This window comes from Corella eumyota, chromosome 7 (genome assembly GCF_963082875.1).
Source record: "Corella eumyota chromosome 7, kaCorEumy4.1, whole genome shotgun sequence".
Classification (NCBI taxonomy): domain Eukaryota; kingdom Metazoa; phylum Chordata; class Ascidiacea; order Phlebobranchia; family Corellidae; genus Corella; species Corella eumyota.
In genome coordinates, this window is record NC_137496.1 from 4243642 (window position 1) to 4260355 (window position 16714).

The 16714-nt window shown below is 30.5% G+C and overlaps 4 protein-coding genes across 4 annotated transcripts; 3 read left to right on the forward strand and 1 right to left on the reverse strand.

Annotated features, from left to right (window-relative positions):
- The first annotated feature begins 35 nt into the window (after nt 1–35).
- LOC145758967 (endoribonuclease LACTB2-like) lies at nt 36–1334 on the forward strand. The gene has a single exon (XM_082572668.1). It carries the CDS (start codon nt 145–147, stop codon nt 994–996), a length of 852 nt encoding a protein of 283 aa, XP_082428794.1. The 5' UTR covers nt 36–144; the 3' UTR covers nt 997–1334.
- Nucleotides 334–3503, reverse strand: LOC145759730 (small RNA 2'-O-methyltransferase-like). The gene is made up of 6 exons (XM_082573577.1): nt 3385–3503; nt 3130–3315; nt 2015–3054; nt 1856–1951; nt 1344–1452; nt 334–1001 (listed from the first exon to the last, which is right to left on the reverse strand). The coding sequence occupies exons 1-5, from the start codon at nt 3496–3498 to the stop codon at nt 1353–1355; spliced, it is 1536 nt and encodes a 511-aa protein (XP_082429703.1). The 5' UTR covers nt 3499–3503; the 3' UTR covers nt 334–1001; nt 1344–1352.
- Nucleotides 3504–3785: 282 nt separating this feature from the next.
- On the forward strand, nt 3786–5537 carry LOC145759552 (selenoprotein F-like). The gene is made up of 5 exons (XM_082573400.1): nt 3786–3929; nt 4019–4186; nt 4564–4627; nt 4782–4831; nt 4980–5537. The coding sequence occupies exons 1-5, from the start codon at nt 3855–3857 to the stop codon at nt 5106–5108; spliced, it is 486 nt and encodes a 161-aa protein (XP_082429526.1). The 5' UTR covers nt 3786–3854; the 3' UTR covers nt 5109–5537.
- Nucleotides 5538–6470: 933 nt separating this feature from the next.
- On the forward strand, nt 6471–16318 carry LOC145759257 (short-chain dehydrogenase/reductase family 42E member 1-like). Its single transcript, XM_082573033.1, has 13 exons — nt 6471–6679; nt 7002–7158; nt 7353–7448; nt 7712–7769; nt 7957–8072; nt 9238–9313; nt 10576–10658; nt 11808–11936; nt 13387–13452; nt 13614–13677; nt 13931–14004; nt 14591–14720; nt 15112–16318. Exons 1-13 carry the CDS (start codon nt 6603–6605, stop codon nt 15204–15206), a joined length of 1221 nt encoding a protein of 406 aa, XP_082429159.1. The 5' UTR covers nt 6471–6602; the 3' UTR covers nt 15207–16318.
- The last annotated feature ends 396 nt before the right edge of the window (nt 16319–16714 follow it).

Sequence of the window (16714 nt, forward strand, 5' to 3'; positions counted from 1 at the left end):
ATTTTATTCCATGATTTTTTACTTATTTGTTGTTGATGCAATTTTTAATTAAAACTCTTCAAGTGCAATCTATTATATTACTCATTCTAATTTCAGAATAAAAAAACCTTTGATGTAAAGGTATTAGGTAATTAATTTAACAAAATGTTGTCGATAATTCCTAAAATCGAACAACTATCTTCACGAGTGATTAGAATTCTGGGATGCAATCCATCTCCGATGACGTTGCAAGGAACAAATACTTACCTAATCGGAAACGGAGAAAAAAGAATTCTAATTGACACAGGCAACCCAAATGTTCCCGAGTATATTGACAATTTAAAACTGGTCCTACATACATACCGGATATCAATTGACAGAATAATCCTAACTCACTGGCATTATGATCATGTTGGTGGAATTGCTAACATACTTCATGACATTTTAGACAATAAAGTCGTCCCTTTATTAAAATTTCCGCTCAAAGAAAAAGAGCACCCCTTTGGAACTGACCTATCGTATACAGACCTTAAGGATAATGAAATAATATCCACAGAGGGTGCAACGTTAAAGGTACTACACACTCCTGGACATACTTTGGATCATATTTGCTTGTTGCTTCAAGAAGAAAATGCTTTGTTTTCTGGCGATTGTGTTCTGGGCGAGGGCACTGCTGTGTTTGAGGACCTACAGACTTACATGAAATCCTTGCAACTTTTAATTGATTTAAACCCTACAATAATGTACCCCGCACATGGTAAGGTAAGAAAAGACCCTACCACGATGATACAGTACTACATCGACCATCGAAATGAAAGGGAACAGCAAATTTTGGACTTACTAACCGAAAAGCAGGGTGTGCTTTCTGGCATGGACATGGTTAGTGAGATGTACAAAGATCTCGAAAAGTTCTTGATCCCCAAGGCATTGGGCAATGTTATACACCATTTAGACAAACTAGAAAAGGACAATAAAGTTTGCAAGGAGGGGGATAAATGGAAACTTTCAAAACTTTGATAATCCTATAAACAATAAAGTTTAGTGTTTAGAGTACATTAATTTCTATGCAATTTTATTAATAAAACACTTAATAATTTATTTATATATATATACTACCAATCTTAATTTATTGTAATTTTTTAAATAGAGCTTTTTTATATTATCATATCGTATAGTGTTTTTTGATCTTCCATTTATAGTTCCATATATATTGTAAAATTTAAGGAACTTTTATATATCTTTAAGGTTGCGAAATGATAATTATTTTTAAGCTTACAAAATCAGTCTTGGGCATATTTTTAACATAACTTTGCGTCGATTTTTAAAATACTTGTTCCAATTACAAAGTGCATTAATAAATTTACTTTTTAATCTTAATCGCTGTCCCAGTTTTCTTCATTAAAGTCAGACATGCCACAATAATAAGTTGAAGGTTCTGGAGAACTTGAAAACTTGGATGTACAACTTGAAACACTAAAAAAACAATTAATAAATATAACCAAAGGGAATTCAGTTTGCTTCTAGCTATGAGCTTAAAGGGCCAGTGTAGTAGTTTAAACAGAACCAAAGTTGAATTCATTTAGTAATTTATATATAGGCTATATATATCTATATTTTATAATAATGTAAGGTCCTGGGCTGGGTTTGATCCCCACTGCTCTCATGCTGTATCCTCTTTGAAAAAGTTGCTACAAGCAGTATAAACTTCTGCTGAGCTTACACTTAATCAGCAGCTTATAATTAGCGGGCAATTATAATCTATAATGTCCCAAACTGCCAAAGGCAATTCGAGTTACTCTATGTTCGCGAAGTCGACCTACCTATATCAAGGATAAATAATAAATGTGGAATAGATAGGTCTTTTGGTTATATATACCTTTCATTGTCGCAATATCTTTTTACTTCAACAAATTTGCAATCATAGGTCAATCTGGTATTGTTTTTTTCCATGTCTTTTTCTTTAAGACAATTGCTAAAAATATTTAAAACAACATTTAAAATCATTAAAATAATTTAAAATATATATATAACTCACATTATTGCTTCATTGTTAACTGGCAAATCCTTTATTATTTCCTGCTGTATAATACACTGTATCGGTATCTTAAACTTATTTTCATTGACATAAATTGTGCTTGAATCTAATAAATTTTCAAAATCATGGCTACTATTAATGTCAGAGTGACATAGCTTATAGACAGCATTCTCTATAGTCAAATTATATGTCTGATAGACCTTAGAGCAGTCTTCAATAATAACATCCTGAAATTGCATATTGTCTTTGTATTCTAATTTAGGCTTTACATAAAAATCTTGTATTCGAGATGCAAATGTGTATGTGCTTGAAAGTGGTAAAACTACAACAGCGTATATTTTATGGTTGTAAGTATTACACTCTTGAAAGTTTTCAGTTTTTTGAGGATCTATATTTTCAAATTGACCAGGAGAAATTTTGAAATGTTTTTTTATAGATCTGTTGTTATTTTGAGATTTTGTGATGTTAAAATTATTTGCAGAAAGCTGGTTTGCTAAATTGTTTTCTTCTAAAACTTTAATGCATTTTTGAATAATTGTTTCAACAGCTTGATTAAAAGAGAACATAATTTTTTCTTTCAATTTGTCTTTGTCGCTTTTAAAAGGGTGTATGCATTCTGCAATGACTTTGTATAGATCCTTACCAACAAATGTACTAGCAGTATTTCCAGGTATTTTTGTAAACAAAGCCATCTGGGTGCAACAACCAAAATCCTTTGCATTCCTAGGTGCCTCACCAATCCCTATATACTTAACATTATACCCGTATTCCTTACATACAGCATTACACCAAGACTGGAATTCAAATCGAGTCCATTCAAATTTATGATCCCAATGCCTATATTTCTGAGTAGGTTTAAAATTAAACAAGATATTGAAATCTGCATTTGGTGTTGATATTACTGCATGATTGGGCTGCAAAGAACCAAACAGATTTTGAGTAAAAATGGGAACATCTGTGGCAAGTAAGTGCTCTATAATTTCTATGCATAAAATCATTTCGAAATTGTTTAAACGAATGTCATGCTCTAAAACAGACCCCTAAAATGTATTTTTTATTAGTTTAGTTATAAGGCATATATTATATAACAGTGGAAATGGAATGTTGTACTTTACCTCCAGTAATTTAATTACAAGTGGATTTGACCTGGGGTTGATATAATCAAACGAAAATGGCTCAATTTTTAGTGAGCTCATTTCTAGAATTGATTTGTTAATATCAACCCCGTATAATTCTTCTATGTAACTCTCTCTTTTGAGAAGTTGTATTAATTTACATTCTGCACACCCGAAATCGGCAACCTAATTGGCAAAATTTAATTGTGCTGTAACTTTATATTTTTAAATTTAAAAACGACATAAAAAGTTTACCTTTTTGGGCCTTATTTCTGAACAAATCCGAATAACTTCATTGTATCTTTGTATATATAAGGGTGGATTGAATACAATTGGTTGATTTTCAATATCTAAAACTTCGTCAGTCATTTTAAATAAACTATTATCTAAAGTTTTTTACAGTTTGGTTTGTAATTTTAAATTTCGTTTTTGCACCACGTGTTACATGGGAAATTCCCTTTATTTAAACCATAAAAATAAAGGCAAAATGCGCAATTCTACAGCATTTTTAGTTTTTAAAACAGTATTTAGCTTGTTCCTTAATTTTTTTATAAATATTTAGTTTAAATTTAGGTAAAACAATTCACACAAAGTTATGTATTTTTAACTGTCAAAAGTCGTACCTATATTGGTTATAAGTTCCGTTTACCCACACGTCAACAAAAAATATTTCGTTTCAGGTGTTTTTGAGAAAACTACGTAAAGGGGTAGTTTAACTGTCAAATATGGGTTTAAATAACCCCAAAAACAGTGCTTCTGCTCTGTTACCCAGACTTTTGCAGTTGATTCTATTAGGAATGGTAAGATTTATCCAGTACAAACGTTTAATACACTTTACATTGTGTAAATTTTGATTTAAACATAATTTTAAATCATTTCTTTGTCTTAGGTTCATGGCCAGACTGGTAACCTAAGTGCCCAAGAATGTAGTGACTTGGGCTTTTCTTCAGGACTTATGTGTAGTTCCTGTTCAATGCTGGCCGAATATAAACTTGAAATACTGGAAAATGATTGCAAAAAATGCTGCCAAGATGATTCGGAAGGAGAAGGCGATAAGGCAAGTTAATATTTTTTTTCGTTTAATTTTCAAACAATTTGAAGCATTTATCATTTTGTTTTTTTGTATTAAACACCCCTTTGCACTAAATTTAGTGGAATTATGCAATACTTGAAATGTGTGATTGACTTTTGCCACATTACCCTCAAATAAAAGGTATTCAGTACAAGTAGTAATTTCAATAAAATCAAAAAGCATTTGGGATATTGGGTATCATTTATTAGTGTAGTAGGTGAAGTTCATTTTTAGCCTCATGTTTTTCCGTATGGTTTTACATTTTACATTCATATACATTGGTATTGGTTATAGAAGATGGTTATTGGTATTATTCATTTAACTTAGTTCTAATAAACACTATGGTGGTGTTGTGTTAACAGAAATTTCCTCATGCCATGTTAGAGGTGTGTGGATGAAAAATTGGACGTTACCCCCAAGTCCAAGGTAGAAAAATACATTAGTTTAATTTTTAATAATCGGATTTAAATGTAATTTTTTTAAGCCTGTAATTTTTTTTAAATTCTATAGATATTTTTTTCATTTTTTTTAAAGTTTTATGTAAAGTTTAAATAATAAAATCTGTGACATTTACCTTTAGCTTTCGTCAAAGGAGATAAATCAAAAACATTTGCAAATCTTAAAGTAAAGGTAAGACAATACACATTTAACCTCATCTGCATATTTTGCTAAATTTTTGTCTATTTTATAACAGTGATTACATCTTAAATAGCAATATTACCTTAACCAGTATATATTTGTAGCTATTTTTTAAATACATATTTTTTTCTTTTTTTAGTATGTCCGTGGCCAGGACCCAATCATAAAACTACTTGACCATAATCATGAAGTAAAAGAAACGTTAAGTATAAGTGCTTGGGAAACTGATAGCGTGGAAGAATTTCTTAACGAAAAATTACAACGATAATTTTTCCACAATTTCTTAATAAAATTCACTTTTTGAAAATTTAAACTTTATTTCTGTGCTTGTAACTGTATTGTTAATGCTACTGAAAATTTTAATTTTAGGTTAAAATATTTGCTGTTTTTTGTTCCACATTTAGAAAAATGTTTTTTTATGTAATCTAGTATAATCATGTTATTATTTGCTATATGCTTTTTCTACCTTATATATATTCCTAAGTTCACTTTGCTTAAGCTAAAAAACCTTTTGGGGGAAAGGTAAACGCTTTTTATTTTTGAGAATTTTTAATTTCTCTTGGCAACGAATTTATGACGAATATTTTCAAAACCTTAAATAAGGGATAAATATTTTGATGCCTTTCGTTGCTTGACCAAAAATCGTAGTGAACTTTTGTAGTATTGTTGCACATATTAAATAAATTTTAAAACCCTATGCTCATGTGTTTTTTTTTCCTACAAATATACAGTTTTTTAAATTGCAAGTTTTAGGTTTTACATAGGGGTAATGCTCAAGATCAAGCACATTAAACTTTAGGTTAAGATCATAACTTAATTGTTATGTTATAAATTTTGTTAGAAGTTGGTTTTAGTATGGTTTTAGCCTGAAATTGTTAAGGAAAAGTTAGTCATAACAAAATTTACAATAATTCGCAAAATACTACAACCGTCGGGTGGGGCTTTAGAGCACTGAAAAAAAAAAGAAAAAAGCAACCTTTTTTCTTTTCTCTAGGCATACTGAAATTAATATTCATTTTCGTTAAGTTACGGAGACGAAACAAGGTTGAGTGTTCTTAAGTTATTCAAATAAAAATAGTTTTTTTTTTTTGAAGTAGAAGGAAAATTGCTTCAAGACTTCTAAAATTTGATTAAGAATATTTTAAAAAGATACTAACAAGAAGAAAAAATCAAAAATCGATACTTTTTCTAACAAAGCAAGATATCCAGATATCAAAACTAAAAAAGATAAGTACTAGCAATTTGTAAGTGTAGAAAAAACAGGCGCGGTTTGCCTTGTTTTAAAAATAAGTTAATGTAACACGATACGCGTTGTTTCCTATCGTGTAGCCCTATGCATGTACAATAAAGGAAGCGATCAAGCAGTTTACATATTTCAGTTATGCAGTATGTTTATGTAGTGCAAATATTTATGCAGTGTCATAAGCATATGTAACCGGTATAACCGCTTGATATATAGCGGCAAACGCCTACGGTCTAGTATCGTAAATCTAATCGCTTTTCAAGACACTTGAACCTACATTTGTTTAAATACGTATAACGAAATCTCGACTCTCGCTTATTCGCGCGCAATTTTTTTTATAACCTAATTGGCCCCAATTTTTGAATTAAATTAAAAAAAATCCTTTGTTCGACATAATGGACTTTATTTGTTCAGAACTTAAATAGAATTGGTTTGTAAAAATATACTGTGTTTGAGTTGAGCTGTTTAAGTACAATAATTGGTTTTGTTTGACACCCCTTCATCAACAAACAATTTAGAATGGAAAATGTGCAGCATCTTGAGAGCATTGGACTTCCTGATGGCTTCAAAGTCATGACAGGAACAAATGGGCATAGGTAAGGAAAATTTAAATCCTTTTTTGTGGCATTGTACTTTGCAAACACAAATTTCAGTGGTTAAATTGCCCATTACGAAAAAGCAAACAAATTCACATGACTATGAGGGTAAGCAAACAAAATTTAACAATCAAAAAGAAAAGAAATAAAATCCCAACCGCTTTTAGGTTAATCACATGCCTATTATCACAACTTTTTAAGGACAAAGGCTACGTTCAATTGGAATGATTCATTTATATATTCAATTTTTAAGGGGGTTCCTTTTTGTAGTCATCTTTAACATTATATTTAAGTTTATTTAATTTTTTTTATATTTTTTTAGTCGAAGGATCAGGTTTCTGGTAACTGGAGGCTGCGGCTATTTTGGATTCGAGTTATCCAAGGTTCTGCACCAACTAGGAGCTCATGTGACATTATTGGATATCCAAATACCCCCTAAAATAGAGGCTCGTTTGGATGACAGATTCATGTTTGTAAAGGTAAGAAAAATATTTTTATAGGAATTTTAATGAAGAAGATTTTATGTTATCATATTTATCTCAACCTAAAGTTTAAATATTTTTAAACTTAATCAATATTAAATATTGATTTAATTCAATTTGTGTGTCTGAAAGTTAAACAGATAAATATCCAAGTTATTTTTTAAATAATTTATTTTACTTTATTAATACAGGGAGATGTAAGGGATTATAAGTCAGTATTGAAGGCATGTCATAATATTGATTGTGTATATCATGTTGCCTCCTTTGGAATGAGTGGAAGAGACCAGGCAAGTGTTCTAAATTTATTTTTATACATGAAAAATTGTTTTATAGACAACTGTTTTAGGCAATTCAGTTTACTATAAATAATGGGATTTATTTAATTAATTAATTTTTAAATATCTTAATTTCTTAACCCAATTATATATGCTCTAATTTTTAAGTGGAATACACTAGTTTTGTGTTTAATTGTGCAATCAATCCCTTTTGTTTAAAGTTAGCCAAGTTGAAAGCAAAGATTTTTCTTAATTATTGATTTATTGATTTTTAGTTGAACACTGAACTGGCAGAACAAGTTAATGTAAATGGAACAAAAAACGTTATCAAAGGTACTTTATACCACAATATGTTTTATAGTCTGTTAGCACTATATTTTAATTATATATTACCTGTAACTTATGTATGAATCACCAACATTAGCCTATCTATTTAATTGCTAATAGTGTTACAGTTTTTTTGGTGTTTTTAATTTTTTTTTTACAAATTGTAAAACGCCAATTTTTTACTTATTTTTAGCCTGTGTTGAAAGCAGCGTACCTCGCTTAATATACACTAGTTCCTACAACGTTGTGCTTGAAAACAAACCAATTATCAACGGGGATGAGAGCATACCACACGCCAATCCGGACAATGTAAGTCCTAATACATTTTACTTAAAAGTTTTCCAACAAAAGACTCGCAGAAAAAAAATTACAAACATTTAAAAAAAAAAATTTTTTAATCTTTTTTTGATTTCAGTATTACTTGTCTTGTTATAGCTTACACTTATAGTACAGCTATTTATAATTAGGCAGGAAATAATTAATTTTCCTGTATCAACAAACGTTAAACGTATAATTATTGCAAGGCGTTAAGAAGAACGCCGGGTAATTTTTAAGGTTATAGGATGTGACGTTTTTTGGCGTACACGATTTTTTAATTTCTTAAAAAATGTCAAATAAATCAAATTTCGTAGTAAAACACATGATATTATTTAAAAATCATGCCAAAACTATGCACCCCTGTTTTAGTATACCTTTTTAAACAATTTAATATATATCTGCCATATAATAATGTGTTAAAATTTACGTTACATTTTGGCGAATAATAATATTAGCGTCCCCACTTCAGGGCCCTTTCCTTACTAAAGTAGGGATTTTCTAACAGTTTTAAATCAACACAATACCAGATGACCATTTTAAATAATTTCGCCATATAAAAGTGTATCGAAAATTACGTCATCTTTTGGGAAATTACAAAAAAGGTACCTATTTCAAGGAGCATTTCTAACAAAAGTAGGGGCTTTTTAACAGTTTTAAGCCAACACTATACCACTTGAGCAATCAAAAAATAATTCCGTTATAGAAAAGTGTGTTAAAATTTACATCATATTTTAAAAAATTACGAAGTCAGGGGTACCCACTTCAAGGGGCATTCCTTACGAAAGTAGGGGTTTTTTAACAGTTTTACGCCAACACTACACCACTTGAGCAATCGCCGGCCGGCCGCTGATGACTAAACAGTTAGCGATGATGCCAAGTTTTGTTTAATATTATTGCAAATCTGACATTTAAACTAACTTCCTTGTAGACATAAAATAAAAGGTTTCGTTATATAAACGCGAAAATCGGGAAGTCTAAACTTTAGTTTAAAAGGTACGCTTCCTTTTTAGCTAGGTTTATTTAACGTAAAGGGAAAATGATTTACTTATATTTTTCTTTACACACAGAACGGTGTATATACCCTAAAATACCTAATTTTTATACCCATGCTTTATATAGCCCGTTCAATATTTAAATTTTGATTTTTATTTTTTAGATGGTCGACAGTTACTCAAGAACAAAACTAAAAGCAGACAAGATGGTACTTGAAGCAAACGGCTCAAACTTGACAGGTACAATTTTAAAATTATTTTGATGTTTCTGACTTAAACAACCGGTTTTTATAAATACCAACGACATTTAACCGTTTGGGATGACATTTAGTTTTTCAATTTACAAAACACAACTTTTCGAAAATATTAAAAGCGATTTTTTGGTGAAATTTTTGTTTGGAATACCTAAATTTCTCGAAAAATTTTTTCTGGGTTATTTGGTAGCACGGGTCTTATAAAGTAAGACTAGGGACCATGAATAATTTATAATCTATAGTCTTTCGTAATGTTTTGGGTACAGACGGCCATATAAATATTGTCAGAGTCCCAGACATATATACCCAATTTTAACAGACACGAAAAAAATTATACAAAATAAAAAAACACATATATACAAAATAAAAAAAAATTGACATACAAATTTCGCTTTTAATCTAACTGTACTTATTTTTTTACGTGCGTTTTCTACGTAACAGTTAGACTCAAATTTTTGCTGTCAGAAATATATAATTAATGGCATACAAGAGTGGCATTTTAAAATTTAGGAACACGAATAGATTGTAATTTACAAACCTTAATAATATATGTGAAAATAGGAAGCTGACCTATTGTTTTGTCAACTTTTTGGTTCCCAAAACTCGGTTTTCTTAAAATTTATTTCGTGTTTTGAAACGATTTTTACCTATTTTTGGCCTAGATATATACCCTATGAATATTCCGTTGTAAATATATGTAATTCTATTAGCATTCTATATGAAGTAAATTAACCCTTGCGCTCTCTTAAATGGATTAAAAATTTATAGCAATTTTTTATTTTGAATTTCCAATTCCCCTCTGCAATTTGGTATCCAGTCTGTTGCCTTATTTCTTCGATTTTTTCGCATGAATGAATCGGGGCGTTAGGCTGCCGCGATTTTTAACACTAATTACCATGTGAAAATTCTTATACGAATAACTGCCGGTCATTACCTTGCTATTATTTTTTACGACTCTTGCTTTATTAAATAAACATAACGTGAATATATTAAATGTGGGAATGGCGACTTAAACAGCCTAAACATAGGGTAACATTTGTTACCCAGACCCAGTTTCAAGTTGCCTTTCGATTTTAGATAATTTAATACCTGTAATTATTAATATGACATTTGTGCTTTGGACTCTACCGAAATTGAAAAAATTTTTTTCTTGATAACGCTAGGACGTGGAAGCAGCGGAAATCGAACCCAGAAAAATCAAACATTTATAATCTTAATATTTTAAACGAATATTTTTTTTGTTCACAGATGGAGGGAAACTGTTAACTTGTTGTCTAAGACCAGCGGGAATTTACGGACCCGGAGAACGGCGACACATACAACGAGTAGCGGTAAATATATCATCTATATAATGGAATCCATATAAAATGCCCTTTAAATTTTTACGACCTTCAAAATGTAGCTCGTAATAGGGTATATTAACTAGTTCAACCCTGCAGACTTGACCTAGTTAACTAGTTCAACCCTGCAGACTAGACCTAAAAAATAGTATATGTTTTAAATAAGAAACGTTATACTACTAACCTTATGCAAAGCGCGGATTTTAGGCTAAGTTCACGCTATTATGGGTTTCATTGTAAGGTTCGTATATTGGCAAATAGTGTATTTTAGGCGTTGACCTATATACTGTATTATTTAAGCACATTATAGGGTTTTACAATTCTATTATTTACCACATTTTATATGATTGAATTGGGCCTTATGTATATCTATCATACGGGTAAAGTTCAATATATTTTTAACGCTATCTTGATAACCTTAAAAAATTGCCTACGCAAAACCTTGAAAAATTACCTACGCAAAACCTTAAAAAATTGCTGGCATTCCGCTGTTAGATAATGACGATTTAAGCTGTTTAACGATCCATTGATTTGTATGCGATCGACGTCACGAATCCTAAGCGCCGCAGGCGATGGCGCTAACTAAAAATTACTAAAAAATTTAGTTAGTCTTTACGTCGGGTCGTTGACCCCGTGCCGAGGTTACTTAAGGTTACATTTTTTTTGCAAATCCGTGTTAAAAAGATGGATTGTACACATAACACGTTGTATACTGAATAGCTTTTGTTATTTTCGTTTAATTTGTTTTTATATGACATCGTGTCGTACCTCATTTTCGGTTAAAATACTAAACGGTTACGTTGTTCCTTTATATTAAATTTTTAGGTTTTAAAATCGAAATTTATCTAGAAAAGTTTTTTTTTGCCGGAAATCAAAACAAAATATTAAAACTCAATTCGTGACTAATTTTTGCGTAAAATTTTTTTAAAAGTGTTTTGGCCTTTTCTGGTACTTGGAAATTATTATTTTGTTATAAAATATTAATTAGTTAGTGACTTAATTTTAAAAATTGTGCCAAAAACTTATTCATTTTTTCAAAAAAATTACAAAATTTAAATTTATTTTTAAACAAAATTTTTCACATAAAATAATTCATCAAAAATTTAAATTCAATTTTATCATTTTTTAAATATTTTACAGGGCTACATTGAGAAGAGAATTATAGTGGCACGTATAGGCGACGCAAAGGTCGATTGGGTCCATGTTAATAACCTTATTCAAATCCATCTACTTGCTCTGCCCGGCCTCACTTCGCCAGTACATTGTGCAGTAAGTTATAAGGGTTATGCTTAAAAAATATGACATCAGAATTTGTAAAAAAAACAAATATGACATCAGAAAGTGTAAAACATTTTTTTATATTACTGTAAAGGGATTTTTTATTGGGGAAGGGTGTTAATTTTAATGTGTTGCTTATTTGTAAACGCTGGGCTCAAGGGCTAGTCATTATCTTCCATTACTTTAAGGCTTTTTTTATTGGAAAAGGACGTGTTTAAGCTATCATTAAACGCTGGGCGAATAGGGCGGCATTGGTGCGGCTCGAACCCGAAACCTCTCAGTTCAATGCTATAGCGATGCATTAAACAATATATCAATGAAATGCTAAAAATGACCGAGCCAATTTTTTGGCCTTAGCTATGCCATAGTTATTTAATTTTCAGATATAACTTATTAGAATATTATGACATGGTCTCATAACCTGCTGCCCTTTACAACTGGACATTAACGTAATAGGTCAAATTTTTAATTCGAAATTGCGTCATGACCTTTCCAATGTCCTAAATGGTTCAAATCACGCAAGTTTTCAATTAGGTTAATGCATACCATGACTTAGTTTCGTGTATTCATTCTACTTATACAGATTAAATCAAAGTCCTGTAGTTAAACCAGTTCAAAGCAATCCTATATTTAAACTACGTTTTAGCTGATAAGAAATCTAAGATTTTAGAAATAAGCGCAGAGGGTTGAATTGTGTTAAAAATTGCTGATACATTTACGTTAACGTTATTGCCATGGGACAATTCCTTTTTCTTTTTTTTATTCGTATATATCTTTATCCTCGATGTGGGAAGGTCAAATGCGCCACCTAGACATAATGTAACAACGGTTACCTCGACCCCGTCTCGAGTTGCCTATGGCAGTTTAGGATATTTTAAATTTTAATTGTCCAATAATTTAGCTGCCGATTAAATGCTGTTCAGCAGGAGTTTATACCGTTTATAGCAACTTACTTAAGTACGCTACAGCATGAGATCACTGGGGGTCGAACCCAGGACCTCATGTAGAGTAGGAAGTGTTCTGACCACTACACCACAATGCCGGTTTTTTGTTGGCTAGCCTATAACATATATACATACTTAATCAAATACGTACGAAACAAAAAATAATATACCAAAACATTTGTTATGTGATACCCATTTAAGACGAATGGGTCGCTAGACTATAACCAATATAAGTAATAATACATCATATAATAACAACATGATTTGACGTTTTATTATCCTAAAACGGAAACAAGGTTTATATAATTAATTCGGAGGTAGAATTGTAAATGAATGTATGTTTACATGCACTGTTAAGTTTGCAAATGTAAATAAAAACAAATTAATATAACATGTGGTTATCTATAACACTGGGTTAAATGTAAAAGGAATTTTTTTTGAATATTTTTGTAACAAATATATATACTATATTAATTTAAAAAAAAATTTTTTTGTAGGCTGGGAAAGCTTATTTTGTATCTGACGCTCGGCCAATCAGATTGTTCGAATTTCTGAAGCCGTTGGTAAGTTGCTTTATGTTTAGAGCTATTGTTGGGCAAATTTTACAATAGTAATTAAACCTCCATTAAAAACAACCCACTAGCTTTTATACTTAGGCTAATAGCCCAACGTATAATACACATTAGAGTACCACTTATCTTATTTCTTAAATTCTTGTGTTTAGTTCAATGGATTAGGTTACCAAGTACCGCGGATGAAGTGCCCTTATATAGTTGCTTACTATTTGGGTAAGTGGTTTATAATTAAATGTTAGTTGCTACAACAAAAAATGTATATACAGTTTTTTTCACATCACCTTAGGGTTATAGGTGTTTTAATTAGCATAGGAACTTTTTAAAGCTTTTTGTAAACGCTGGGCTCAAATAAAACAATTTTGCATTGTTGGGAATCGAACCCTAGACCCTTGGCCCGATGCTTTATCCTTATGCCACACTACCAATTTTCGTACGGTTTAAATAATTTTTTTTTATATATTTTTAGCCTATCTTGTCGAAATGGTTCATTTTCTGCTCAAACCTTGGATTCTAATTGACCCTCTATTCACAAGAAACGAAGTAAGCAGTTTATTATTAGATATATTCTCTACACTGTAATATATATGCGGTTTATTGTAGGTTATAAATAATTAATACCGTATTAAATTTTAAATAGGATTTGAATTTCAATCGAATTTTTTTTACGTTTGGGACCGGGTTTGTTTAAATTGAAACCCAAGGGAAATTATGTTTTTTTTTTTCTAATACCGCTCTTTGAAAAGCACTTTAAATTGATCATGATTACCAATATATAATCTAAAATATATACCAAACAATTATTATTTTTTAATATTTTTTTAAAATTTTTTTTGAAATATTTTTTGTTTTGCTATAGTTGTTTTCTAAAGAACTCGAAGCTTAGGCTTCTTAAGGCTTACGTTTACTGTTACAATACACTCTGCGTTTTGTGCTTCGCTGATTTTTACTAAACCAAAAATTAAACGTGCAATTATTTATCCATTTTTATAGTTAACCGTATATTTTAAAGGTTAAAAAATTATGAAAAAACATTTTTAGTTTTTAAAATTTGGGCTTAACGTATTTTTTATTGCAAAATTTTTTGTTATATATATTTAAACGTAAATATTTTATTTTTATTTTTTAGGTAATTAAGATGGGTATTGATCATTACCATACTATGGAAAAGGCGAAAATTGAGTTGGGTTATAAACCTTTAGCTTACGAATTTGCGGACACGGTTAATCTGTATCTACAAGAAAGGGATGAAATAAAACGTAAGTTTTTGGCCAATTTCAAAATTTTTTGTGCTAACTTTTATACACTGACATAGTCTCGGGTTAGTTTTTTGAATTTTTTAAAATAGTGATATTATCTTATTATTAACTTTGGATATTGCAAGGACGCTTTGACATTACCGCAGTAGGGATTGAACCCACGACCTCGTGACTTTAACCAAGGCGCCGATGTTTTAAATTGGTATTTAGACTGTACAGAAAATAGTATTTTATAAAGCGCTTTAATAAGGCTATAACATTGAATCAGTGGGGATTGAACCCATTACCCTGGGTGGACAATAAAAAGGCGTTACAGCGACGATTTTGCATATATATAAAGCGTAGTAAAACTAACTTAAAAATAATTCGGAAACTCTTTATTTTTGTATAGGAAAATGTGCTCAGGCTCATGTCGGTATTACAAACTGGAAATTCCTTGCCTTTTTCGTCGTCGTTTTCACCTTTCTCTTCTGTATTCTGGTCTAAACCTCTACACCATAAACGAGAAAATTCATTTTTTTTATATTTTTAACTCAATTGCGATACCATGCGGCCAATTTTTTTTTGTGATCAAAAGTCTGAATGTTTTAGAGCGACTGAGGGCTGATGTCTTATGAAAACGCTTTAAAATATTTTTTAAACGTGCGAAAAAATACACAATTTTTCATATTGTTAACTTAATAGGCGCAGTATATAGAAATTGCCAAACTGTGTTACAATTTCATATCAAAAAATGGGCCACCTGGCTCTCTTTTCACTGTCATATATCGGGCCGCATGGTGGCGCTAACCAAGCTGTATTTTATGCCCGACGAAACGTATTTAAATATACTATGACTCGGGTAAAGATTTAAAAGAAATTTAAAATGTCTGATTAATATTTAGGTGCGTTGACGCAAACTTTCGCTTGCCGAGCCCTTTATTTTAAAATAATCTCTACCTATAGTACAATTTTTTTTCTTACTGGGGCACTGCTGTACGATGCGTTGACGTGTTTTTTTACCCCAAAAAAACATCGAGCGTTCGCGACAGATTGCCGCCGAAAATTAACCCTCAAAATACCGTGAAATTTTACGTTGCAACCCGAAGTATTTTGTCCTGATTTCAAACCACAATATTTTCGTAAATTTTTTGTTAATCTGCTTCAAACTCGTGGCAATAATATATATACACAAAAGTATTTAGTTATCGAGTTCATTTAAAAAAGTATTAAAAATCTGTAATCTTTTAGAGTATGATACACAATGTTTTTTCAATGCAATACTAATTAATATAAGTTCATCTGTTACTATACTAAATTTTTGCGTATATTCTTTCCTATTTTTAAGCCATCAAAATATAATTCTTTATTAACACTTACAATGCAATATACATCAATTGCTCAAAATAATTATTTATTTTTGTATTCATATTTTAATCTCATATTTTAGACTATAAACTTCAAAATTTTAATATATTATAATTGATTCGTTTTTTGGCTAGCTTTAACAAAATTTAAAATTTTTTAGCTTTTTTGACCATGACATTTTTACACTTTTTTCTCAACGTTACACAAGCGCTTATGACGGTTACTTCTGTGAAAATAAACTATATACTACACACTCATCTGTTTGTGATTTTTTTTAACTTTTGGTAAAGTAAAAAAAAATTGGATCACCTGTACATTACGGTTCTCAAAAAAACTAAGGTAGGGCCGTAAGTACAACAGAGAATTAGGTAGGACTGTAAAATACATGAATCGGCAAGGACCGTAAAATACGAGAGAGAATTAGCTAGGACCGTTATGTACAAATTTTTATATTTTAGATTTTGGGTATATATGTATATAGAAATAGCCGGTACCTATAATCTATACAGGATCGAATGGACCAAATGGATCGCATGCATTATGCTTATTCTGAATGGGTGAGGGTCGGGGTTAGGGTTTAATTTATGCAATATTTTTTTCCATTCTATTCATTCGGTCCATTCGATAACCATTTGATATACATTTGA